The 26,617-nt window shown below is 40.0% G+C and overlaps 1 protein-coding gene across 10 annotated transcripts in view; it reads right to left on the bottom strand.

Annotated features, from left to right (window-relative positions):
* Positions 1-26,617, bottom strand: part of BRINP3 (BMP/retinoic acid inducible neural specific 3) — a 317,033-nt gene that overhangs the window by 27,495 nt on the left and 262,921 nt on the right. Inside the window, exon 9 of one of the 10 annotated variants that reach the window (XM_005290691.5) lies at positions 18,935-19,060. The exons of the other annotated variants lie outside the window; for them this stretch is intronic. Coding sequence (XP_005290748.1) covers positions 19,051-19,060 — 10 coding nt within the window. The 3' untranslated portion in view covers positions 18,935-19,050. Of the gene's footprint in view, positions 1-18,934; positions 19,061-26,617 lie in introns of those variants that run through there. 10 annotated transcript variants of the gene reach the window in all.

Below are 26,617 nucleotides of genomic sequence, written 5' to 3'. Positions count from 1 at the left end.
TAAGCAAGGGTTATACTTACCAATGGAGGGAGGGAGTTTGGGTGAGAGAGGGGGCTCAGGCAGGTGGTTAGGGTGCGGGAAGTGTTTCAGGGTGCTGGATCCGGGCAGTGCTCAGCTCGGGCAGCTTCCTGCAAGCGGAGACATGTTCCTGTTGCTCCTAGATGGAAACATGACCAGGAGACTCTGCGCCCTGACTCTGCCCACAGGTGCTGCCCCCGCAGTTCCCATTGGACATGGTTCCTGGCCAGTGGGAGCTTCAGAGCCAGTGCTTGGGCAAGGCAGGATAGGAGCAGCACACACAGACTCCTGGCCGCACCTCCACCTAGGAGCAGCAGGGACATGTCACTGCTTGTGGGGAGCTGCCCGAGGTGAGTGTTGCCTGGATCTGGACACCTGGCAACCTTATTAGAAATGCTGGTTTCTAGAGCATTCTGGTTGGTAAACTACTGGATAAAGCAGCATTTAAGTACACCTCTACCCTGATATAACGTGGCCCTCGGGAGCCAAAAATCCCTACTGCGTTATAGGGGAAACCGCATTATATCGGGGGCAGGGCTCCAGTGGTGATTTAAAGGGCCCAGGGCTTCCCGCAGCAGCTGGAGCCCCGGGCAGTTTAAAGCGCGTTGTATGTGAACCCGTGTTATATTGGGTTGCGTTATATCGGGGTAGAGGTGTATATTAAAAATGTCTCTATCAAGGTAGTAGTTACCAGCAAAGATGAATACAGGTTTTCATCTGGACAGGAGGTAAGAAATGTGTATCTCTCTGTTGGGGTGTATATTAAGCATTCTAAGCTAACACAATGGATGTCTATTTATATATAAAGTCAACAGGAAAGGAACACACAGGAAAAACAAGGCATGGAGGGTTATCCTGGCTGTGTGCTAAGACAATGAACTTTAAGGGTATATTTAAGAGGCAAAGAAGACACCCCTTCATTCTGGACCTAAGAAGAAAACAGAGTGTTTACATTCATGAAAAGGAGATCTCCACCAATCGTGGTTGAAAACACTGCAGAGGACTTTGGGTGAAAGAAACTTCTTTAGATAGGAGATTAACCTCTTAAGTTTAGTCTCTAGAAAACATGTTATGATTTTGTTTTATATGAAACCATTTGTTTCCAATATTCTTACTCACTATGTCTTGAATGGCTATTCTGTGACAATAAATACTCTTATTATTGTTTCCACTATACACATATCTCAGTGCTGTGATGTGTAGCTGGGCCTGAGGTGAATCCTACAAGCTGGTGTGTATACTGTTCCTTTGAAGAGGATACCTTGTATCTCTGTGAATAGCCAGTGTCAGGGGCTGGATATCACAAGGGAATGCTTCAAAGGGACTTGGGTCTTGGGTGCACCTATTGTTAACTTGCAAGGCAAAGTAAGAGCTAGTGTAGCCCATAGCAGAGTGTTTGAGTGGCTAAAAATTTGGTGTTTTTAGGGACCTGATACCCTGCTAAGCATACATTAGGCTTCCTCATGCTGGAGGCAGGGGATAACAAGGTAACTCTCAGTCCTGGGTACCCCAAAAACCATCACCTCAGGATTTCACATATGGGCTTGATACAAAGTACATTAAGTTCAACTGAAAGACTCCCATTGACTTCAAGGGACCTGGCATTGTGCACTATATTTATAGCATGATTATTAAGGCAGCCCTGTTCTCATTTGTCTCATACTTGAAAATAATCTGAAGAAATAAAACCTATTCCTAGCCCTACAAGATGAATTATACCTATATTTATAGACCAGTGATTAAGGCACCTGACTTGGACTCAGGCGATCTCGGTTCAATTCCTGACTCTGCCACAGATTTCTTATGTGATCTTGGTCAAACCACTTCATCTTTTTTTGCTTCATATTAATATCTGTAAACTGAGGATAATAATCGTTCACTTTCTTCACCCTTTGAAAATCTTGGCTCATTAAATTGTAAGATCTTTGGTTCAGGGACTAGCTCTTGTACCACAGTTTTCACCTCTATATGTTACTGTAATTCAAATAAAAGTAATATATCATTACTTTCCTTTATACAGAGTTAGAATTAACTGAAACAGCAAATTTACTAGTAAAGAGTCCGTTTCAATTAAACAACACAGATGTCAAGTCTGCATTCATATTTCAGCATTTCTTGATGTAAAAAAAAAAAAAAAACAAGACATGATGGTCTAATCAGAAAATTACCTAATTTTCTCTTTTAATTCAACCTCAGCTAAATTCTGGGCTCCAACTTAACATAGCTACATTTTATACAGGTACTTTATACACAGCTGCCATGACATGTGTCCAAACAAATGGAAAGGGATCCCCAAATCTTTTGTTGGGTAAAAAAGCAGAGGCTTCCTGAAATAATTGTGTCATACTTCATTAAAACAAGCTGTTGCTTGATTCCCCAAAATAAAAAAACCCTCATTCATATGATGGACTGACCAGATTTTGGATCTATATGCTGCCAAGCAGAAGGCTGTAGAGTTTTAGAAAGTCATTATATGGCAATGAGCTCTATTGCTGAATAACCAGTAAGAAATATTGTGTCTCTTTGGACTCTCTTATTTGTCTTGCATAAAATCCCAAAATGTAGACTATATATTAAATTGAGAGCTGAGTGTACCATCTAGTCAACACTAAAAGCCTATGATGAAGAGAAATACAGCATAGGTAAAACTTGCAAAGTACCTAAGTGGCTGAAGAGCATAAGTCCCTTCTTAAAAAGTGCCTAAATCACTCTTTGACACTTTGCATGGCAATGTAGATTGCATATACATATACATATGCATAAAATGAATGGCATTATATTTAGGGACTACAGAATGGCTCTATCTTATCTAGATATATTCTTTCCTAAGCAAAATATTTAATGATTTTTGTTTAAATTAATTACAACTGTGTTTCTGAAGAATACTCTTCTGATCATTATAATTGTCGTGTTATTAATAAATTTCAACACCCCCTCGCCCCCACCAGCATCATCATGACTTTTTCAATCAAATCAGTTCAATCTACAGTTACAAAGATGCAAATGAAGCCACAAAATACTACCAGAAGCCATTATGCACTCTCAGGAACCCATCAGAATTTCTTGTGGCAGGAGCAAATGTATCTTAAGTAATTTTTTAATTATTGCATGTGCCATTGCTCTATTTGTTTATATTGATGAACTGATGTGCAACAATTTAAAATCCCATTAAAAAACCAAAGGTGCCATCTTATATCTATCTGAAGTCTAACTGAACTTCTGTAATCTTTCATTTACAGTTGTGAGTTTTAATGGCTTTGGAAACACTGAAGATATAGTGAGAGCAGTCTGTCGAGTACAGATGTTTTCTTTTTACATCAGCATGTTAACAGGATCTGAACAAGTGAGTATGGCCCAAGAAGAATTTAGAAAGTAATCATAAAACCTAATCAAGCCTTTTGTTCTGAGAAGGAGCCTACCTTTGATAATCTATTTGCAGTGGTTTAGTGTTTCATTCTCACTCCACTGAGGATATTTTCTCTTGATTATTGCTTGCTTATATTTATAGGGCGAAATAAAACTTGTCCCTGAAGTAGTTTTTTAAAGATCTGCTTCCGTTTGGTAATCTTCATTTAAAGCTATGTCATATTAAAGGCATTTTAGGCCCCCTTAAATTTCTCCTCAGGGGAAATGACATTCTACTCCTGAAAAAGAGTAATCAAATGTAGCTGCCTTTCATAGAAACTTCCTAAAAACCAACATTAATAACTGTAAATGGATTGGAGTGGACACCATTTGCTGCTCGAAAAAATCCATTAAAGAATATATTTTTCTGACAAGTGAAAATATGCAAATAACATTTTAGAGCTTACTATGGCATATCCACATGTGTAATAAGACCTAACACTTGTAATAGTCCCAACAAACTTCTTTTAATAGCTTTGTGGTTTCTATAATAAGCAGTGTAGGATGATAAAACACCTTAGAGAAATTGAGTCATGAATATGGATGCTTCAATAAAAAATCCTATTCACAATAATCTGGACATCCCCTCAGAGGATTTGTATATTCCCCTGCAAACAACTCAAACTTCCATTAGATGGTATCACATGGAGACAATCTTCTACTCCAGCTGAGAAAACAAGCTGCATCCCCCCGCCTCCCGCCCCCCCCCCAAAAAAAAAACCCAGCCAGAACCCCAACCCCTGCAGCTGTCCCAGTAACATTGAAGGTGGATATGGGTCGAAGTGAAGTGAAATCCATACTTATTACAATTAATGAAAATGATTGATAAGCTGGAAAGAGCATGAATTTGGATGGGATGATAGAGAAACGGTACCAGGTTTCCTGGATACAAGTAGTTTGAAAAGTACTGAATTATGACGTGTAATGCTCTGCTGAATCATTGCAATGTAAACACTCAGTCACAGCCCAGAACTTCAGAGAGACAATATGTACAGTATGTTTAAATCAAGCTGTGAAAATGTCTATTTTATATTATCTTATTAAATGGGGTTTCTAGTGTGAAAGTTGTGTTGAAATATATATAGGACTTCTTATTTCTGGGGAGCTACCTGAAGAGAGACTGATGTGTGAGCTGCAGAGAAGTGTAATACTACCCTCAGTTATTCCAAAATGAAATGCCATGTACAGCCACTTATTTCTCATTGCTTAATACATTTAGATGTCACATGTATTTATCTGGGAATCTATATACAAAACATTTTTTTCTTATACAAAATTGTAACACAGTCCATGTGTTTCAGTGATGTCAAACCTGAAGCAAATAATGCTCAAGAAGAGTTTAAGGTTATTACACTTTAAGGTTGCTGTTCAGCTTTGTGTAAGATTACCCATAATTCTTACATTATTATTAATTACTTGTATAACAGTAGCACCTAGTGGCTCAAACCAAGATTGGGGCTCTATTGTCCTAGGCACTGTACACACATTATTATTTTATTTATTATGTTTATTAGAGTAGTGGCCAGGTGAGAACACAGCCCCACGGTGCTAAGTCACGTACAAACACAGAGTTCTGCCTTGAAGATCTTCTCATATAAATGGACAAGACAAAAGGAAGAGAAAAGAGATGCCTCTCGCTCTCAGCCACACAGAGTAAAAATGTTAGAAAGGTGATGATGGAGAGTGGGGGAGGATAACTGCAGCGTATTACTGAATAACTAGCTAAAGTGTACTCCTGGAGATTTAATATTCCTTCTTTCCTGCAGAGGATTTTCTGCTGTGCAGAGTGAATTCCACTGAATAACAATGAATTCTTGTGTATATATAAACTTTTTTTTTAATGTACTGAGGCATGAATCCTTTACCCATTAACTCTCCTGATTTTCCGAAACCCAATTCATCAAAATGGTTTTGACATTGCTCTTACATGTTTTTGGTGGGAAGGGTTGTACTGCATTTATATTGAAACAGCATTTATAGTTGAACCAGATATTTCATTTGGATTCTTTCCAGCCCGTTTCTTATATTTTCTTTTCAGTGCTGTAATCTCTTCTCCCCAATGTCAAGCAAGTACTGTTTTGTGGTACATCTGATTGGCAGTAAAGGTGAGCAGCTTTGTCACTGGTAAGGTAATCAGGGCGTAATGTAAACACTTTACCTTCATGCCTAATCACATTGCCTATGAAATACAATCTGTCTCTACTGGCTAAAGGACTGAAAATCTCAAATCCACTCATAATCCAACGTTTTTCACAAGGCAGCTGGAGGCTTCACTGCTATACAACTAGGATTGACATTACAAGAAGGTTAAAAAAAATGATCCTGCTCAAACATTGCATGTTTGATTGCTTTGAAGTTAACCCTTTAAAGCTAAATGTCCACTCACATAAATCCCAAGCAAATTCCAGTGTAAAACTTGCCAATTCTACCATTCATGTTTGTTTTATGCATGGCAGAAATTTAACAGTAAATGATTGCTGTTTGGATTAGTAACAGGTAGTCACTCAGATAATGTTTGTGTTTGACAAAAATGGGTTACAATCTATTTCCTTGTAGACCTGATCCAAAGAGTACTGAGATAAACGGAAAGACTCTCATTAACTCCAATATTTCTTCATGAAAAAAATTACTTCTTAGTCAGAAACCAGTTAACAACGCACAATGCTGGAGAGGGCAACTTGGCTATATTTAAAAATACTTGAAGTCTGGCTTCCTTGCACAAATTAAATGCTTTATAGTTTGTCCCTGATTATCAGAAGGTAACTTGTCTGCATTAATTTCATTTTGGATAAAGGCTTCTATTTGCTATTAGTTTCTATGGAAACACTGTCAATTAACATTTTCATATAGGTCTAGGTTATGACTTGGATTACCCGTCCATGCAGGGAGAATTATGTTACACCCTTAAACTCTTTCATGAGTCCAGGCAAGTAGGAGTTAACAGATATTGCAGGCCCACTTATTCCCCTTGGAGAAGGTGGGTGGGGAGGGCCACGATACTGGCAGAACCTTGCCACTTCCTCCAGAATATTTCAGCCAGCGCAACTGGTATAGGCCTGCAACAAAGTACTACACACAATGCAAAGAGGAAGCAAGGAGAGAATGGTGTGTCACAGGAGTATATCTGAGCTAAATTGCCTCCTGGGATGGAGCAAACCACCACCCCTTGCTTTGCTCATGACTATGCCTTTAGACACCTTCTAGAACATAATTTGGTCTGTTCATTTTGTTTTTCCAAATTTTATAACTTCTGAACTTTAGCACAATTATTAGTGAGGCAGTCCTTGGGCCATTTAATATGTAAGCAGTTTAATATTGCTTATATTTTTCATTTTGCACCAAGTGTATCAGAAAAGGTAAAGAAATCCCATGTTTTGAAAGCCATATGATGGGCAAGTATTTCTGACAAGAGGCACGTGCCTCATATAACACTGGTCTACAATTTTTGAGAAGTCGTCTGCTTCAGAGATAAAATGTGCTATTTATTATGTATTTTGATGTGCTGCATTCAAATATGACAATTAAAACAACTGATTGGCAACGGTTTCAAAGATATTAAGTTTTTACATTTTATGTCTATGTATATTGTATAGATAGTAGAGTTTTAATCATAAATTGTAAACCTAGGTCTTTTCAAGTGTTTATGGTTGCTTTACATGATATTTCACCTGTCCTGTTTATGTAACACTTTAAAAATCAGCAAAAGGGTTATATAAATAAAATTTATTATGAAACAAAAGGCAAAAAACTATTATGTACATAGTTTAGTCCTGTTCAGTGTCTACTCGGCGCTTCTTGGCTTGTCTCTTGTATTCATTAAATGGAGCATCTCTTGTCACTGTCCAGCAATACTCTGCAAGCATTGATGGGCTCCATTTGCCCTGATAGCATTTCTCCATTGTTGCAATGTCCTGGTGAAATCGCTCGCCAGGCTCGTCGCTCACTGCTCCACAGTTCGGTGGAAAAAAATCTAGATGAGAGTGCAAAAAATGTATCTTTAGTGACATGTTGCAACCAAGGCTTTTGTATGCCTTGAGGAGGTTTTCCACCAACAACCTGTAGTTGTCTGCCTTGTTGTTTCTGAGAAATTTTATTGCCACTAACTGGAAGGCTTTCCATGCCGTCTTTTCCTTGCCACGCAGTGCATGGTCAAATGTATCATCTCGAAGAAGTTCACAAATCTGAAGACCAACAAAGACACCTTCCTTTATCTTAGCTTCGCTTAACGTTGGAAATTTTCCACGGAGGTACTTGAAAGCTGCTTGTGTTTTGTCAATGGCCTTGACAAAGTTCTTCATCAGACCCAGCTTGATGTGTAAGGGTGGTAACAAAATCTTCCTTTATTCAACAAGTGGTGGATGCTGAACGCTTTTCATCCCAGGCTCCAATGACTGTCGGAGTGGCCAATCTTTCTTGATGTAGTGGGAATCTCTTGCACGACTATCCCATTCGCAGAGAAAACAGCAGTACTTTGTGTATCCAGTCTGCAGACCAAGCAAGAGAGGAACAACCTTTAAATTGCCACAAAGCTGCCCCTGATGTTGGTCATAGTTTATGCACCTCAAAAGTTGTTTCATGTTGTCATAGGTTTCCTTCATATGGACTGCATGACCAACTGGAATTAATGGCAAAACATTGCCATTATGCAGTAAAACAGCTTTAAGACTTGTCTTCGATGAATCAATGAACAGTCTCCACTCATCTGGATCGTGAACAATGTTGAGGGCTGCCATCAGATCATTGATGTTGTTGCAGGATCACCTCCCATGAAGAAGAATGGGACAAGATCCTTTTGATGGTCACGGAACATGGAAACCCTAGCATCACCTGCCAGGAGATTCCACTGCTGTAGTCTGGAGCCCAACAGCTCTGCCTTACTCTTGGGTAGTTCCAAGTCCCTGACAAGGTCATTCAGTTCACCTTGTGTTATGAGGTGTGGTTCAGAGGAGGAGGATGGGAGAAAATGTGGGTCCTGTGACATTGATAGTTCAGGACCAGAAGTTTCATTCTCTTCCTCTTCCTCGTCTGACTCAAGTGAGAATGATTCTGGTGCATCAGGAACCGGCAGTCCTCCTCTGTGGGGTACTGGGTACATAGCTGATGGAATGTTTGGATAATGCACAGTCCACTTTTTCTTCTTTGACACACCTTTCCCAACTGGAGGCACCGTGTAGAAGTAACAATTGCTGGTATGATCTATTGGCTCTCTCCAAATCATTGGCACTGCAAAAGGCATAGATTTCCTTTTCCTGTTCAACCACTGGTGAAGATTTGTTGCACAAGTGTTGCAGCATATGTGTGGGGCCCACCTCTTGTCCTGATCTCCAATTTTGCAGCCAAAATAAAGATGATAGGCTTTCTTAACCATAGTGGTTATACTGCGCTTTTGTGATGCAAAAGTCACTTCACCACAAACATAGCAGAAGTACGAGGCATCTCTGCTCACTTTGGCTAAACAGAAATGTGTCCCTTTGCAAAATCAAACACTGACAAATAAGAGAGCACGACACTGTATGATTTCTAGAGCTGATATAGGGCAATTTGTTCAGCAGAGTGATGTAAGTTTCGTTATGATTGCATCATCCATGACTTCTAGGAATAACATGATGCAATTCATATCATGTATGATGCAATACCAGCTTCAGATTGCATCATTCATTGTTTTGCCTAAAAAGCAAGTACTGTCCAAACCCAGTCATAGATTTATTCATAGATCCAGTCAAAGATGTATTTTATTCATTTCTGATTTAAATTGAGATCCCTTCCCTTTATAACTCACTTATCCTCCGCCATTCCCAAGTCAAGGGTCATATATACTGACCCAATAGCATATCTTGAAAACTAGAGCCAATCAACAATTTTAAGCATAATTTTCGTTCTCAGTGACCCCGAATTAGTAAAGTTTGACTACATTTATTTCAGAAGCATTTTGGCTGTAGAGCAGTGTAATTACTAGCTAAACTTAGAAGCCAGGTTGGTATTCCTAACCATATATAACACTAAAATCATTGTTTTCATCCCCCAGGAGATCTTAGCACCACATGTAAGTCTCAGGCATGTGAACAGGTAGCAGAAAGTGGCAAAAGTGACTGGATTCTGATAGGATGCTTTGGTAACTGATCCCAATCCCCTTTAGTGAAGCATGGAATCTCAACTTGGGGTCAAATGAATTAAAATTTAGAAGCAGAACCACCAAGCTTCAAATGAAATAGAGTCAGGGTGCAGAACAAAGGGGAGGAGGGGAGGAGAGTGGAGGGGAGGGGGACAAACTTTCTATGGATGTCAAACTTTTTTATCTACAGTATCAAGGAGAAATATATCACATTTGGGCTGATTAGGCAAACGGCCACCCTCCTGCTACATTTCAAGTCCCAGTTCCAAAGCATGGAGGCACTAGAATGTCTCAATGAAATGGCTGTAGAAATTTTTTAATGTGAGCAAAGCAACATATTTTTTCCCTTGCCTTATTCTTGGAAACAGCTGAGACATTTTAGCTTTAGGCAGATACCTGGCATGGAAAACTTAAGCCCAAATAGTTAGTGTGGCAAATGTAAAATGTGACATTGTTCAGTCTATATGGTTTTATAAAAATATGGTAACGAGTGAATATAATGTAAGTGGAATATGCTTCATGCAAAAGGTCTCTTGTAAGGTATCATTACAAAGCTTATAATCTACTGAGTGTGATCATCCTATTTGTATAAATGTACCACTCTTGTATCTGGGACTAGAAATATGAAATATAACACTGAGGGCCTATTGTAATTATGCAAAGTGTGGGCCATTAATGGTGGTTTGGAATCTTAATGGCTCCCATCAACCAGGACAATTGACTGGGGCTCTGTTTGCAAGCAAGCCTTCCTGTGAATCAGGCTGGGAGAAATGAAGGCTTGGGGTCTTACAGTGACATGTGATCATGTAACAGGAACTGGAATCCATCTTTAACCTGGTGCTTTTCCAGTGAGGGGTGTGTGTGGAAACCCAGAGAGAGACAAAGGATTCCCGCCTTATGCAAAAGATATAAAAACTGGTGGAACAGAACAAAGAGGGAGAGCCATCATGAAGAATCCCCTAGCTACCACCTGAGCTGGAACAAGAGCTGTACCGGGGAAAGAATTGTGCCCAGGCCTGGAAGGTGTCCAGTCTGAGGGAAAAACTTACTGAAGCATCTCTGAGGGTGAGATTATCTGTATTCAGTTTGATTAGACATAGATTTGCACATTTTATTTTATTTTGGTTGGTGACTTATTTTGTTCTGTCTGTTACTACTTGGAACCACTTAAATCCTACTTTCTGTATTTAATCAAATCACTTTTTACTTATTAATTAACTCAGACTATGTATTAATACCTGGGGGAGCAAACAACTGTGCATATCTCTCTATCAGTGTTATAGAGGGTGAACAATTTATGAGTTTACCCTGCATACCCAGTTTTATGCAGGGTAAAACGGATTTATTTGGGTTTAGACCCCATTGGGAGTTGGGCATCCGAGTGCTAAAGACAAGCACACTTCTGTGAACTGTTTTCAGGTAAACCTGCAGCTCTGGGGCAAGTAATTCAGACCCTGGGTCTTTGTTGGAGGAGACCGGAGTGTCTGGCTCAGCAAGACAGGGTGCTGAAGTCCTGAGCTGGCAGGGAAAACAGGAGCAGAGGTAGTCTTGGCACATCAGGTGGCAGCTCCCAGGGGGGTTCTGTGATCCAACCCGTCACATATAAGCAACTGAAAATAGGGTCTTCTAATGGAAGATGTCAGTCAACATTAACTAGAGATGCCACTAGTACAATAAGCCATACACAAGTCCTTAGTATTTTAAAACTTACTGGTTCTGGCACTAGAAAGAATTCTGGTAGTGTAAAGATGTGCTTCAGCAAATGGAGAGGGTATGTTAAAGTAAGGATTCAGAGTGTTTAATGTTCTCTTTGAGTTCAGTTCTAGAAACATGCAGCTTCTCTAAACATGATATAGTAAAATAGATATGACTCGGGAAGGTGTTTCAACAGCAGTACATTACTCTTCCATTTTAGAACTAAAAAGTATTAAAGATGTGCCGGCTCTAAGCAGGGAAACTAATTTAGTGGCTGAACAGTATCTGTTGTATGCAGCATGACAAGAATATGCAAAATACTCTTTAGATGAGCACATATCCCACATTTACAGGCTCATGAAGCCCTTTCCAATTAAAAACAGACTGTTTGGTCTCAATAGAATCTATGAACGTGATTTGGATGTTTGTAGTAGAAAATGCAACACATTTTTCTCTCACTTTTGCAACCAGTTTACCTCAACTGTTTTCTTTATTGCCCCTAACAAGAAAGCAAATTCAGTTTTCAGCCATCTGTTTCTAAATGTGCTAGTTATTGCAAGTCTATAGTTTATTCTCTATTTTTATAACTTGTTCGTATTTTTGTAATCTTAGCTAAAGTACTGGAGATGGGCAAAGCAGGGACTAGTTTGGTTTTGATTTAACAAAACCTCATTGGTTGGATTTTGGTTTTGAAAAACTGAAAACAAACCTGCAGATGTTTTCAGAGATCAATTGCTTGCTGTTGTAGGGGACTTGGGTGTTGTGGTGCCTCCATCGCCCCCATTCTCTGCTTTTGGCACATAATAATTTAGTCTCTTGAGGGTTGTAATACCTTGGTCTAATTTCAGTTGTTGGGTTTAGTTAGTATATGTGTGCTGAGTGGTATTGGTGGCCTGTGATGTACTAGATGATCTGATGGTCCCTTCTAGCCTTAAATTCTATGACTAAGATCCTGGACCCACTTTATCTAAATCCCAGAAGGATGGGGTTGGTTCACATAAAATGGTTCCCAAACTAAAGTTCAATCCATTGAGATGCCCAGTGCTCTCACCCTGTCACACACACACATCTTAGTTTATTATGGGGGTTGAAAATGCTTGTTGTAGTGTATATGGTCATTAACTGTTATGCCTTTGTTTTCAATTCACTGCTCCTCTAAATCTGTGCCTATATTTGGAGCTAGGGATGTGATTCCCAGCTTGCATAGCTAGCATGCTAAAAATAGTAGTGCACCACAGTAGCATGGGCAGTGGTAAGCAATAGCATAGGGTAGCCAGCTTAAAAACAATCTCCCCTCTGCCCTCCCGGACTCTATAATTACATACTCAGCTTGGCTAGCCTGTGCTGCTGCTTGCCACTCCCCATGCTAACTGTGGCTATACTGCTATTGTCTGTCAGACTGAAACTGCCTTTACACCCTTGCTGGATATGGAAAAAATAATACAAGATGCTGAGACTGTAAATTAACAAACAGCTCAGAGAAAGTACAGAATCAAAAGTTCCCACGTGTGTATGTTTTTAAGAATTAGAACAAGGTCACATACGGACATAGGGAGTGTGTCCATTTTAATGAAAAAAGATGAATAATTTTAAATATATATGCACAGATGAGATCAGTAGGCCAGATCCCTAGCTGCTGTAAATCAGAATAGTTCCATTTTTGATTTTCATAGAATGATGAGACTCAACTGACTGTAAATTTATTCCTCTTTTAGTTGTCTCAAGTTGCCTATCCAACAATGTAGGCACCCAAAATCACTAGTCCTTTTTTTAAATCTTGGCTTAAGCATTCGTGCTTAAATAATAACCCATTAAAACAAAAGAGAAAGGGCATGTAAAACATAAAGGACAAATATGGTAAGAATACACTTGTTTTAAAAGATTCACATCTTCAATATTTCTTCTGTTAGAAACCTTAAGTCATCCAAAACCAATCTCCCTGAGGCATGGACACATCTAAATTTCTCCCTTAGTCATTCTCTGAAATGGAAATGATTATAGGAAAATAATAATCCAAGCTCATGTCAACAGCTTGCCTGTTCTTTAACACAATGAAGCTAATAGCAATGATGTTTGCAAATACACAAGTGATGTGCATATCTATCACACAGTATCGAATAAAAATGATAAATTAATCAAACAGATGACAACAAAAATACATTGTAAAAGTTGGAACATATCACATCCTGTACCATTTACACTGAAAAGGAGCCTTTATAGTAGCACATTCTTGCACTCAATATAGGTAAAAGATATATCTGTAAACAGAGCAACTGGAGATGAAAATCATCTCATAGTGATATTTTTTAACCCATAAAATAAAATCAGGTGTAATTTTTGAACAGAGAACACAATAAATCAATCTGGGTTTAGATTGTATGTCATGTATGAAGTTGCTTCTGCCAAGTTTTAAGATTTTTGAGGTGTTCCTAATTTTTAATCATACAAAATAACAAACCACTTATTTCTATTTTTCCCCTGACCTCTCTACCGATTTCTCATTAGACTATGAGCTCCTCCAAGCAGGGACTGTCCTTTATCAGTGTTTGGAAAGCACGTAGCAAATTATGGGCATCTCCATGACAGTCATAAAATTCCTTAGCTAGATTAGCATATGGAAAAATAATAGTTGCATAAAGGTCATATGTTGTATCTAAGACAACAAAAAATGTTCTTTTTAATCATATCTAATTTTTGAGAAAATAATAGACAATATCAGTCATGTGAGCTACCTGACACTTATTCTTTTCTTTTAAAAACAAGGTATACAATGAATAAAAATAAGAATTCCGTTAGTCAAGAGTTTATTTTATATAATATAAATGTATCGTGGAAAAATATGTTATCCTCTTTTCTACCCTTAAACTTTCTTTGTGTATTTTTTTATTATTATTATTCTTTGCAGAAGATGACAATGTAACAGCATATTGTATTGCAGATAAACATGATAGGTGCTGCAGAAGTCAATCAGATTTCTTTTGACAATGAACATAGATAGCTACACTGAATGAAAAGAAAGCTAGTGTCTCATAAACATAAAATTATACTATAAGCTTTGCAAATATGAGAAGAGAGAGAAGAATGAATGGCATTCAGAGCCATAGGAAACTCTTTTTTCTTGTTATCTGACAGATCATATAGTGAAAACTTCAAAAAGAAAGATTGCCAATCAAGGAAAATGCCAGTTTTGAATAAAATGATTTCATTGTGATAACCAATTGACATCCAAAAATACTCACAGAACACTTTTCTGCCACATTCGTATTTCTTGTCAACAATCATTCATTAAAATGCAAAGTGGTACAAATGGATGTTTTATGCCCACTGTCCTGGTTGGGAAACACTTTCTATAACATATAATCAATGCTATAAATTATGCATTTAATTTTGAGCACATAATGCATCTACTGTAATTCTATTTTAATTCTAATTAGTATAAAGCATACAAAAGAAGGATATCATCTTTGATAAGCACAATCCCTGTACAAATATCGTAAGACCTAATCAAAAGCCAGTTGAGCTCAATGAGACTCTTTCCACTGATTTTTGTGGGCTTTTGAATCAAGTCCCTTTGTGGGGGAGATTTTCAAAGGCAGAAATGACAACTAAGGGACATATTTTGAAAGGTATTTAGATGCCTAACTACCAATTAAATCAATATGAGCTAGACATCTAAATACTTCTAAAAATCTGCTCCTAAACACCTCATTTCCATTGAGTTTCAATGGGATTTATACAAGATGACACTCTTCTGCACCTCTTCTGCCACAACCTAGAAAAATCAGTGCTGCAACTGAGACACACTTGATTTCTCAAGATACACGGGCACCTCCCAGAATATCTGCACCTAATACAGTGAATGCAACTGGAGGGCATGCAGATAAATGCCTGAGTCCAAATCTGTGGAACACAACACAAACAAGGCTCCCCTTGTGGGGGAGAGGATGTGTGAGTGGACAGAGCCATGGCTCCACCCCCTTCTAATTGGCCAATGCAGTTGAAGCAGCTCAGAATGGAGAAGGTGTTGTAAGTTGAGGTTGGCATAAGCCCTGCCCACCAGTCCACCAGAGCAGAACGACTCAAGGAAAGAATTGTGATTCAGAGATGTGTAGTCAGAGACATATTGCCTCTGAGGCGTGGGTAGAGTAGCTTATTAACCACTAGTAGTTAAAGTAAGTAGAATTCAGTTCTAGAAATCAAGGCAGTTTTATTGAAATTCCTACATGGAGATTTGGCTAACTGATTTTATGCATGGTTTTGAAAAAAATGGCCTAAATATTCTGGAAATACCTAGGTGCATAAATTTGTGTAGTTACATAGAGCTTGGGACTTTTTTTTTTTTTTTTTAGGATTATTCCTAGTTAAAATAAAGTATGTGTTCATCTTTGTCTTTGTGTCAGAGTTGTACATCTGACAAACAGACTAGGTTATCAAAATGATTTTCCCATAATTTCTTTGACTCTCTTTAGCCCTAAGTGAGTCCATTAATTCATACCTTATAATGTTGGAAGCAGAAACATATGTTATGCAAATACTACAAAGTCATTATAATTAATTCTATGCTAATAATTTTCTAGCAATGTAGCTGGGCAAAGCTACAAAGAATGCTTTTTACATGGATTTCACACAAAAAATCAGTTCCACCCTCTCGCTCTCCAGATCCTTAAAAAAGTGAAAACTTAAAACAACAGCATTTTTTGAAAACCTAATGAAATAAGTGAAAACTGTTTTACCACAAAACATTAAGAATTCTCAGGCTGTTATGCATTTCCAAAGGTTTATAGGACTTATAGTCAGAATTCCATGGCTCTATTCATCTCAAATTATCTGTAGACCTCTATACTCAGATAACAGTAAGCTATTCAGGAGACCAAGCAGACTAAGGAATTATATTTTGCCAAGATTCACAGGTGCCTCCTGTAGAGAACTTCTTTATAATACTTCTCTGCCCACCCCGCCACCCCTCTTTCAGGACACTAATCTCTATTCACTAGAGATAAAAACTTGATTTATGTAGAGAAAGAGTCTATTTTTATTTTTGAAGTTAATCCAATTCCAAGTTGCAACAACAATTAAACATCCTCTTAAGCACAGATGCAGAAATTCTGCATAGACTTCCTTTTAAATATTCATGGATGGAAACCTGGTCCTCTTAATACTAAAATTTAAAAGCTGAGAAGGGTTCTCTGGCATTTCTGAACATTTGCTTATCTCCTTACAACAAATAAAATATTGCCTTTCTCAGTATGATTGAGATTATATCCAAATGTCATGCACATGTGTAGCCTGAATACTATACATGATAGAGCTTTATATGAAAAAAAAATCTACTAATTGTGAGTAATTCCATACTGGCTGCAAGGTTCACTGGATCACATAGACTGGATTCAGCAAGACAAAAACGATAATCAAATATGTTGCAACATACTGAAATCTAAGGAAACTGGACAAAGAGTCTATATGCTGTCTTGGAACCTATTAAGATTCTCTCTACTCTGAGTTCCTTTGAAACAAATTTTGTAGAGAATCATTACATATCATTAAGGCTACGTGTCTGTCATGGAGGTCACAGAAGTCACAGATTCCGTGACTTTCTGTGACCTCTGTGACTTCTGTAGCAGCCAGCAGCAGCAGTTTGGGTGTGTGGGAGGGGCCTCAGAGCTGGGGAAGGGGGTTGGGGTGCCTGGAGGTGCTTACTGGGGCTGAGGGGCTACCCAGCTCTCACCCTCCAACTCCTAGGCGGAATACTGGGGAGGGGCTCCGTGCACTGCCCCCTCTCACTGGCGCCACCCCCACAGCTCCCATTGGCTGTGGTTCTCGGCCAATGATTGCTATCGAGCCGGTGCTTGTGGCGGAAGCAGAGTGCGGAGCCCCCGGGCCGCCCCTCCCCTAGGAGCTGCAGGGACATGCCAGTCGGAGCCAGTAGGGAGCCCGTCAACCCTCCCCTCGCGGGACCAGCAGAGGTCCTGGGCTGTGTGCTGCTGCCTGCCTCCTCCTTCCCAGCACCAGCAGGGGTCCCAGCTGTATGCCACCGCCCACCTCGCCCCAGCACCAGCGGGGGTCCCAGGCCACCCCTTCCCAACACCTGGAATTTTTGTTTACTGCTCATGACCTGTCTGTGACTTTTACTAAAAATACCCAAGATGAAAATGCAGCCTTACATATCATACAGTCAACAGCATAGCTACCATTTCACAGTACCTCAGACATATGTGCCAGCTTTTTGGTGTATATTTATACTGTAACGTAGTCATTGCTCTAGGAATAATGTAAACTGGTGCTGTTTTGTGCAGATAATACAATGATGAAAGCAGTCCAAATGTACACAGATTGTAAGCTTTCATCTCAAATTACAAAAAAATATCAATTATTGTCTCATTTGTTTTTTCTAAATTAAGGTTATAATGCCAAAAAGAATGTACAAAATAATATCCTGTTTTTCAAGGTCATGCTGTTTTATTAGGTCCGGCTGTGAAACACTGGGATTTTTAATTGTGTGCATTGCTCTGAGAATTATTTCATTAGTTTGGGCACTAATAAAGGATTTTAAAAAATAAATAATGAAGGTTAAGACCCTGCCATCAGTTTGCACTGGGACTGTCATTATTTTATGGATGTTTTCCTTAGATATACAATAAAAATGAAGCTCACCAAAGTAGCTATGCTTGATACTTCTGGCTGTGTCGTTACATAAGTGGGTTATGGATTATAAAATTGAGGCTCTCTCGGAATACAAGGACGCATGCATGAGTTTAAAATGGTGAAAAAAATGGGCATTTGTGGTTACCAGATATTTGTCTGACTACAGTGAAGTCTCTTCCATGACACATAATCTGAAGCTATTTATCAAAAACATTCTTTGTAAGATATATGGCTAAAAATCCAGATAGTCCATAAATAAATAAATATTCTTTTTTTTAAAAGGAAAAATGAAAGTTTGGGGGGGGTTGACAAAAACCACATGATAACATGTTTTATTGTGAATTGGATAGTGTCTTCATAGGGAGAAATTTTGGGCTATGTATGTTACTCTTGTTCTTCCAGCTGTAAATGTTATGTATATAGTTATGAGCTCCTCAGACTGGAACAAATACATGATCTTGCTGTGGACTGAGCAAGAAGATTCTTCCAGGTGAATTTCAAATTTGATGTTTGTTTCTTTGATTAACTACTGTATCTTGGTTGTTGATAGAAGTCAATAATAAAAGTTAATAAATAAGACTGAATTTCCTGATTCGGTGACCACTCCTCCAGCCAATACTTGGTGCTGCACATGCTCCTCCAGATAAATAACTCCTGCTTAATATTCATCCTCTCTGCTTCTAAGTAGGTCACTGGAGAACTGATGCTAAAATTGGGTCATTCTCCTGTCACATGAACAAGAACAAAGTGTCTTCTATACTCCAGTAGCTGCTTTGTTTCATCTGCTATGTCAGTTCTCTTTAGGAATGACTGGCCATCAATACCAGACTAGTCTGCTGATTACATCCAGTCTAAGGACTTATTGTAAGCATGTACTCAGAGGGACAGAGATGTCGCATTCTGAGTCAGCTCTCTCATATTCTCAGTAGGCAGCTAGAAAAACAGTTAAATCATGGGAAAGTGTGGATATGAGGCCTTAGGATACAAATTCTGTGTTATTTCCTGTACTGATTTCTGCCAAGAGGCCATGTTGCCATCACCTTCAGTGATGAAAGGGTCCACGCCAAGGATGAGGGCATACATAGATGTCTTAGATAATTTTCTTCTCTCCTTTTGACTTCTAGGTAGTACTCAGAGCTGGAAGAGGTGAAGGTCACTCTTTAACTTCAAGACACTGGTCAACTGCAACTGTGGAGAAAGGAAACATGACAGAAATGGAATCTTGTTTTCATTTCAGCTGTGGTTTTAAGGCACTGGCCTCCTTTCATTTAGTTATTGAAGGCAAATAGAACTTCACTTACATCTCCATTGTTCTGAAACCTTTCTGTTTCCGTCCTACCACAAAGACTGTAAAATGGATTTAAGAAGAACTTCATTGCATAGCACAGGTCTTGTTCTCATACTTCCTTGCATTACTATGGCACCTTTCCAAGATAATGGATGTCTGGGAAGAAAGTCATGCAGACATAATTTTCCCATCAGAAGGGATATGCCTTTGCCTCCATTCTGTCTGCTGATAACCTTCTGAAAGTAGTGAAGAGAAATGCTTCTCAGTCAAGATAGTGTCTGCCAAAGGACAGTTGACTTTTTCCCAGCATTGTGCAAAACAGACATATGATAATACAGTTTTAACTGCAGACATAAACAGTAGGATCATGATTTCTTGTATTGGATTATAACCCTGCATGGAAACAAATGGTTGCATTGATAGTTTTACTATCACTAAGGGGAAAATTCTTCCATCCTTACTCGGGTTGTGTAGTACCTTACTCTGCAGGTAGGATCAGTGAAATCAATGGTACTATTCATGAAGCAAGGTACTTATTCATGCTGAGTAGGAGTGGTAGAATAAGGCTCAATATTAGAGCAAGACTGTAGAAATCCTATCCACCCTGGTAAGCAATTACAAATGCAAATAGCCCTACTGAAGTCATTCAGATTACATGTGTGAACAGATACTTCCACAGGGGAATTATAGCTCCACAATATGGTGCTTAATAAATACTTGGAATTTATTGCAAGCTACAGAAAGATATGAGTTATAAACAATAGTGTAGGGCCATATTCTGACACTGATTCTCACTGAGTAATATTTTACCCTTAGAACAGTCCCTTTCATATCAATGGGATTACTCAGGGAATAAGGTACTATTCTGTTAATTAGGGTGTCATAATCTACCCCTGGAGCTACATGGAAGTCTATTTCTGTCAGGAATTTATATACTCTAACCAGGGGCGGCTCTATGTTTTTTGCTGCCCCAAGCACAGCAGTCAGGCCGCCTTCGGCGGCATGCTTGCGGGCGGTCTGCGGTCACACGGATTCGGCGGCGTTTCTGCGGGTGATCTGCCAGTCCCGCGGATTTGGCGTACCCACCGCCGAATTGCTGCCGAAACCATGGTACCGGTGGACCTCCCACAGGCAAGCTGCTGAAAGCTGCCTGACTGCCACCCTCGCAGGGACTGGCAGGGCACCCCCGGCGGCTTGCCGCCCCAGGCACACGCTTGCTGCGCTGGTGCCTGGAGCTGCTCCTGACTCTGACAATAGAAGTTACAAAACAATTACTTACTTTAGTAAACAATGAACTTTCCTCCTTGCTAATATGTGCCCACATGACATACATCACTGCCACAGCTGGCACTTTTCTAGCATTCTCAGAAAAGAGGCCAAGGTGTGAAGGGACAAAAAGGCCAACTTGCCTTCCCACCCATATAGGTGGTCCCTCCAGGTAAGAACTGAGATATGTTGGCAAGACAATATGGCCTATACTGCTACTGCCTGTGCCTGTCTATCCAGTGAATATGTCAGAAGACTGCATATTCCAGAGCTGCCAATCAGACACTTCTCAGAGGAGGACTAAACTGACTTAGAAGCTGGTGGGAAGGAAAAACAAACTACAACAACAAAACAAAGATTAAAAACAGAAGCTTTCTGACTTGTATTCCTGAGCGATCACTGACCGAGTGGAGTTGTTGAGCCTGCTATTCAGTACTGTTTATGGCAAGTGGGATCTAATTTATTTGTTTCAGTCCATCACTAGGCATGTACAGTATACACTATTTTCCCATTCATATTTTTCATTGTCATATTCTTATTTTTAAAAAAAATCAAGTCCTTTTTCATGTTCTAGATATGGAGCTGCAGCAGTTGACTCTTCTTGGTATTTCTGTCCACAGATGAAGCTAGCCTTGAGATTATCCATATGACACTACAATTGCACACCATATTGCTGGCTAAAATTTCACTTTCAAAAAGGTGAGGTGTGCTTGTCAGCTTGCAGTATGCTCCTTCCATCATTCTGCTTTGTTCTCATAATGGGGAGATTGGAAAAGTTGGAGAATATATTATATACCAGAAACTCTTTGATGCTATTGGTTTGTGTAAGACACAATAACCAATAAATTAGACGCAATGGGAAACTTTGAATGTGACGCAATGGAAATACAAGAAACTGAGTCCCTCAGAGCTGATTTCTTGATTTGTCTGTTTCATACTCACTGGACAGGAAATATTGCTCCCTCAGTTATGTGAATTAGAAGGATTTATGATCGAATAGATTTGTTTCATTCCACCTGTTGGAATGAAGGTCAGGTTTTTTTGTGGGGGAAAACTACGAATAAACTGAGCGAATAACAGTTTCAAAGACAACCTTACAGTACTTTTCAAAGGAATCTTCAATTCCAAAAAGTGAAAATTCAGCATCAGCAGGGGTGGATCTAGCCATACTCCAAATTAATCTCATGACAAAGGTACAGTAAGTATATGGTCATGGTGACCTAAGACACAACCCAGAAGATTTAACTTTAGTGTCAGCTGTCCCATCTGAATAGCTAATGCCTTAGTTTTTGAGTGAGATAATAGTGTAATTGCATGTGGTATAAGATAGGTGAAGAATAAAAGATGCTTGCTCGTGTGTGTCCATACCTACATCAATGCATATATCACAGTGCCTCTTCTCATCTAATTGAGAATATTCTGATTCAGAGCCTGGAAAAGCCTGTTCTGAGAGCTCTGACAGACATGATTTGACAAGCAGAAATCTCTGTCAAAGTGTAGCATCAGTGCAATAAAACATATTGCCTGAAATGTGTACGTGCATGACAATACTTCCTGTCCCCAACTTTGACCTTCATCTCTTTCATTCTCCAGTCATGTCAAAGCTCTTTAGTTCATCATTAGACAATAGTCCCCGTACAGAAAGAACATTTTAATTATTTGTTTTAAGTAGCACAACATGTGGAATCAGCCAAGAACTATTTGAATTACAGTAGCACCTAGCAGCCTCAACCGATATCAGGCCCCTGTTATGCTACGGAGTTTACAAACATAGCGAGAGGGAGTTGCTGTCCCAAAGAGCTTACCATCTAAATAGCTACAACATGTAAAGGGGAGGAAGAAAGGTAAAATCATTATCCCGTTGTCACATGGGGAAACTGAGGTAGAGCGAGGAAGCCTGTTGCACAGCTGGGAATCGAATCAAGAGTCCCTGAGTCCTAATCTAGTGCCTGAATCACAAGACCATCATCCTTCTCTTTAGGTCTCTTGTTGTCATAGCTTGTTTAGTAACTTACACAGCAAATAAGCTGAACTGTCTGTTTCACTGAGGTATATTTTGTGGGGTTTGCGCACTTTTGAGACAGACACAACCGCAGCTCTGCGTCCCATCTCTATTAGAGAACCCATGGGCTTTAATGGCAAGACTCTGTAACCACCTCAGCAAATGTCCTGTATTTTGCATTGGTCTAGTGTAAACTGCAACACTTCAGTTTAAGTTTAAAAAATTAAAGTTTTTATTTAATTAAATAAAACATTGTAAATTTTTTAATAAGTTGCTTTTATTTTATGCTGGCCTCACATTTTCAGTGTTCAGTAGACAGATAGATTTCAGTATTGTCAACTAACTGAATCATAACTGTTGGCCGGAGGAAATTTGGAGGTTTGGGAAGCAGGGTAGGTGACAAGCAGGGCTTTTGGCATCTGAGAAAGCAGAGAAAGCAGTCTGGGACTGTAGAATAAGCATATTCTTCACAACAACTCCAGAAAGTAGTTGAAAGATGTACAGCTGCACTGGGATTGAGGGGACAAAATGTGGCCCAGCAAGGGTCACCCTTACCCTCCTAGATCCAGAACTGTGCAAGGAAGAAACCTCTCCTCTGGAGGCGCTTGGATCCATGCAGCATCTCTCTTCACCACAGCCCTATTGCCTTTGGGAAAGAAACTGCAGGAGGTAGACAGCCAGAGACTGAAGCCAGCAGAGCTGCTGCAGGAAAGAGTTCAAGCAAGGAACCCTGGACAATGATGATGTCATAGGAGTACATTCTGCAGTTTTCACTATGAACATTCTCTCCCCGGTGCTAATGGGATATTTCTGCACACTCCCTTCCTTTGTCTTTCCATCTGCCTAGTGCCCTCATAACCTTAGCCCACTGAAAGGATTAAAATAATAAAAAAATCCCCGGCCCCTCCCACCCCCAAAATCATGGCTCTAATATGAAATTCTCCACCCTTGCATTGTTCACTCCATTGGTATATTATGTCCTTTCCCCCTATCTTTGTCTGTCTTGTTTATTTAGCTGGTAAGATCTATGGGGTTGGTAGTCTCTGTGTTTGTTCAATGAGACCCTGTTCTCAGTTGGGCCTTGGGTACTAAGTGTGGGATCCACAAAAGTACTTAGGCACCTAAGTCCCATTTTTGGGGACCACTGCGACTCACAAAACACATGTGCAGCCACTGCCTAACACTGAAGGCACTTAAACTCATTGACTACTGTTTTTCCTTGGATCTGCACACTGCAGCCTCACTCTTGCAGCTGGATGCCTATCTCCTGCCTGAGTATGTGCAGTACTGCCTCATAGTAGGTGTCCGGATGCCTATGTCCTGCGTAAGCCCCAGAGTGAGTCACAAATTGGGAACTACAGGCATTTGGCTGCCCAAGTCATGTGTGGGGGCCTGATCTGGTATGTGGTCTCTCAGCATGTATACTGGATTGGGCCCCTCAGATGAGTTCACATAAAACAAAACAGCCAGGGCAGGGGGAAAGCCCTGCCTTATAATCCTTAACGTGGTGGAGAGGGTGCTCACCAAGGATGTGGAGGACCCCCAGTTCACATACCCCTTTTCCTGAGGAGGCAAAAGGATTTGAACTAGGATCTGCCATCTCTTAGGTAAGTGCCCTAATCATGTGGCTATTGAGTCATTCTAACTCTTGCTTTGGCCCAATTAATATTTAAGTATTCCATTGTTTAATTAAAGTGTTACTGGCCAGCTGGAACATTTCATATCTATTAATAAGTGACCAATCAAAAAGAACCAAATCATCCCTATATTAACCACAATTGGTGCACCAGGGAGTTAGGTAAGGCCTAATTTAGGATTAGGCCCAACTGGGGAGGAGTTCAATGGTTGAATCAAGAATGAGAGAAGCAGAGTGACTAATAAAGGAAGAAATTCAGGGCAGCAGATAAGAGATAGGTGTTTGGGGGAGGGAAGAAGGCTTTGAGATCCTTTTCTGTAAAAGGCTAGGAGTTATACTGGGAAGTCAGAGGGGTGGAGCAGATTCCTGTGGTGATCTTTGACAAAAAGGAAAGACCCCAAGGATTGGGTTTCTGAGGGAGATATAAACACACAAAGAGGCTTGAAGCAACAGGAGCCAGGCCTCTGGGGAGAAAGCCCTGGGTGGTTCTGTACAGGGATGGAAAGCATGCTGCTGTAAGGATCAGGAGATCTAGAACATGGGTCTGTGGGGCTCCAGGTGACCAATGCTTCAACATCATGGCCTATGGCAGAGGTGTTAGCCATTAACTATAAACTAGGGGCAAAATTACCACCACAGGAAGTTCTACCCATGGAAGACCTGATTAGCAGCATGCCCTTCCTCCCTACCTGACCTCTGATTGATTGGTCTGTCCAGGCACATATTTAAGCATAGAGGGAGTTCCAGGAAGATATATGTGCAAACTGGAAGTACCTACTCTGTTATTACAATAGATCCTGCTCACATTTCCTGGCTCTGATCACTGGCTTGATGTCTGACTCCTGGTCCTACCCACTATGCTAGACTGCCTGTCTCCCAGTGGTGATACCTGCAGAGCCCAGGAAAGGGGAGTTATATGCTGAGGAGTGAGCCTAGAAACAAGCTGTATAAAAGGACTTCAAGAACCCAGAGAATAAGGAGGAACCAAGATCCTCCCATCAGCCACCAAGCAAAGTGGCTAAAAGCCCTGTGACATAAGGAGTGCAAGCAGGGCCGGCTCCAGGCACCAGCCTAGCAAACAGGTGCTTGGGACGGCTGCTCTGGAGAGGGGCGGCACGTCCAGCTATTCAGCGGCAATTCGGCGGACGGTCCCTCACTCCCGGTCGGAGCAAAGGACCTCCCGCTGAATTGCTGCCGCAGATCGCAATCGCGGCTTTTTTTTTTTTTTTTTTTTTTTTTTTGGCTGCTTGGGGCGGCCAAAACCCTGGAGCCGGCCCCAGGTGCAAGAACTGTTGAGCCAAAGACCTGGTGATAAGTCACTGGACTACTGATTTGTGGACTTAGTTACCATAGAAAGGGTCAGACTGAACACAGTTGGGCCAAGCCATGAGAAATAGATCACCACAGGGCTGGAGCAGATTTCTGTGCCAAAGGATAAATGCTTGCTATACCATGCCCACCACAAGGAAGTGTGCTGCTGGTGAGTCACACTTTTACACAGCCTGTTAGCTTGTATATGTAACTTTTTTCTGCTTATGATTGTGATCAGACCTGTTAGTCAGAGGCCTATGGATCATGTTTGTATATGTGTCACATCTGATTTAAATAACTCTAATCTCCAGTCCAATTAAAGGTATCACCTCAAAGTCCACTAATTGTTTTCCCTGGAGAAACTTCCATGGAGACTTCCATGTTCAAAAAAACCACACACAGACACTGACCTTCATTTTATCTTGCATTTTTTCATCTTAGTATTGCATGCAGCTTTCTGATGTGCACCTGTTGTGTGAGCTAGATGACTTTGATTTCTATTGGAAGTTCTCTTTTACCTTTTAAACCTGCAAACCCATTTTAACTCCCACATGTAATATCTTAATGAAGTGGATCAAAGAAAGCTTTTTACTGTTTGTGATTGAAAGTGATGTATAACGTAGGTACATTTTTTTTTCTTCATTCCTAGGGCAATTTGTATTTAGAAACTTGTGTATTCTAGAAACAAAGGATTTTGCTAATAAAACACAGTAAAAACATGTTAATGTTTAACATTGCTTCTAGAGCAGCACTAGATGAAGCTCAGCCCCACTCCATTCAATGAACGGGGCTCTTGCTTGTTTGTATTGTCTTCGTCTAAAGCAACATTCAGTTGCTATTTTCCTTTATCTTAGTGATCTGCTGAATAATGTGTAATTTAGGTTTTATCAGACATTCAGTTCTGCAAACATCTTGTACAAAGAAAAAGCCACCAATAGCTATTCAGTGTCCTTTTCTACATATTAAGATGTACTTTTCTGCTGGGGAAACTTTATTCCTTGATCATCTTGTGACCAGTGCACTAATCAACAATATTTGTAGCAATGCATTCTAGGGTAAGAGTAATCGAATCTCAAGGAAGTTGTGTAGTATCACAATGTGGCCCAGGCTTATTACAGGGTCTCAGCCTAACTTTGAAGTATTCAGGTATTGCCCATTACGAAAAGCGGGATAGAAAACTTTATTTGCCGATCAACTGAAACACTATAGTAAAGTCCATTGCTCAGATTTCCCATGTCTGTT

This window comes from Chrysemys picta, chromosome 8 (assembly GCF_011386835.1).
Source record: "Chrysemys picta bellii isolate R12L10 chromosome 8, ASM1138683v2, whole genome shotgun sequence".
In the NCBI taxonomy this organism is placed as follows: domain Eukaryota; kingdom Metazoa; phylum Chordata; order Testudines; family Emydidae; genus Chrysemys; species Chrysemys picta.
This window is presented reverse-complemented; position numbering and strand designations above follow the sequence as displayed.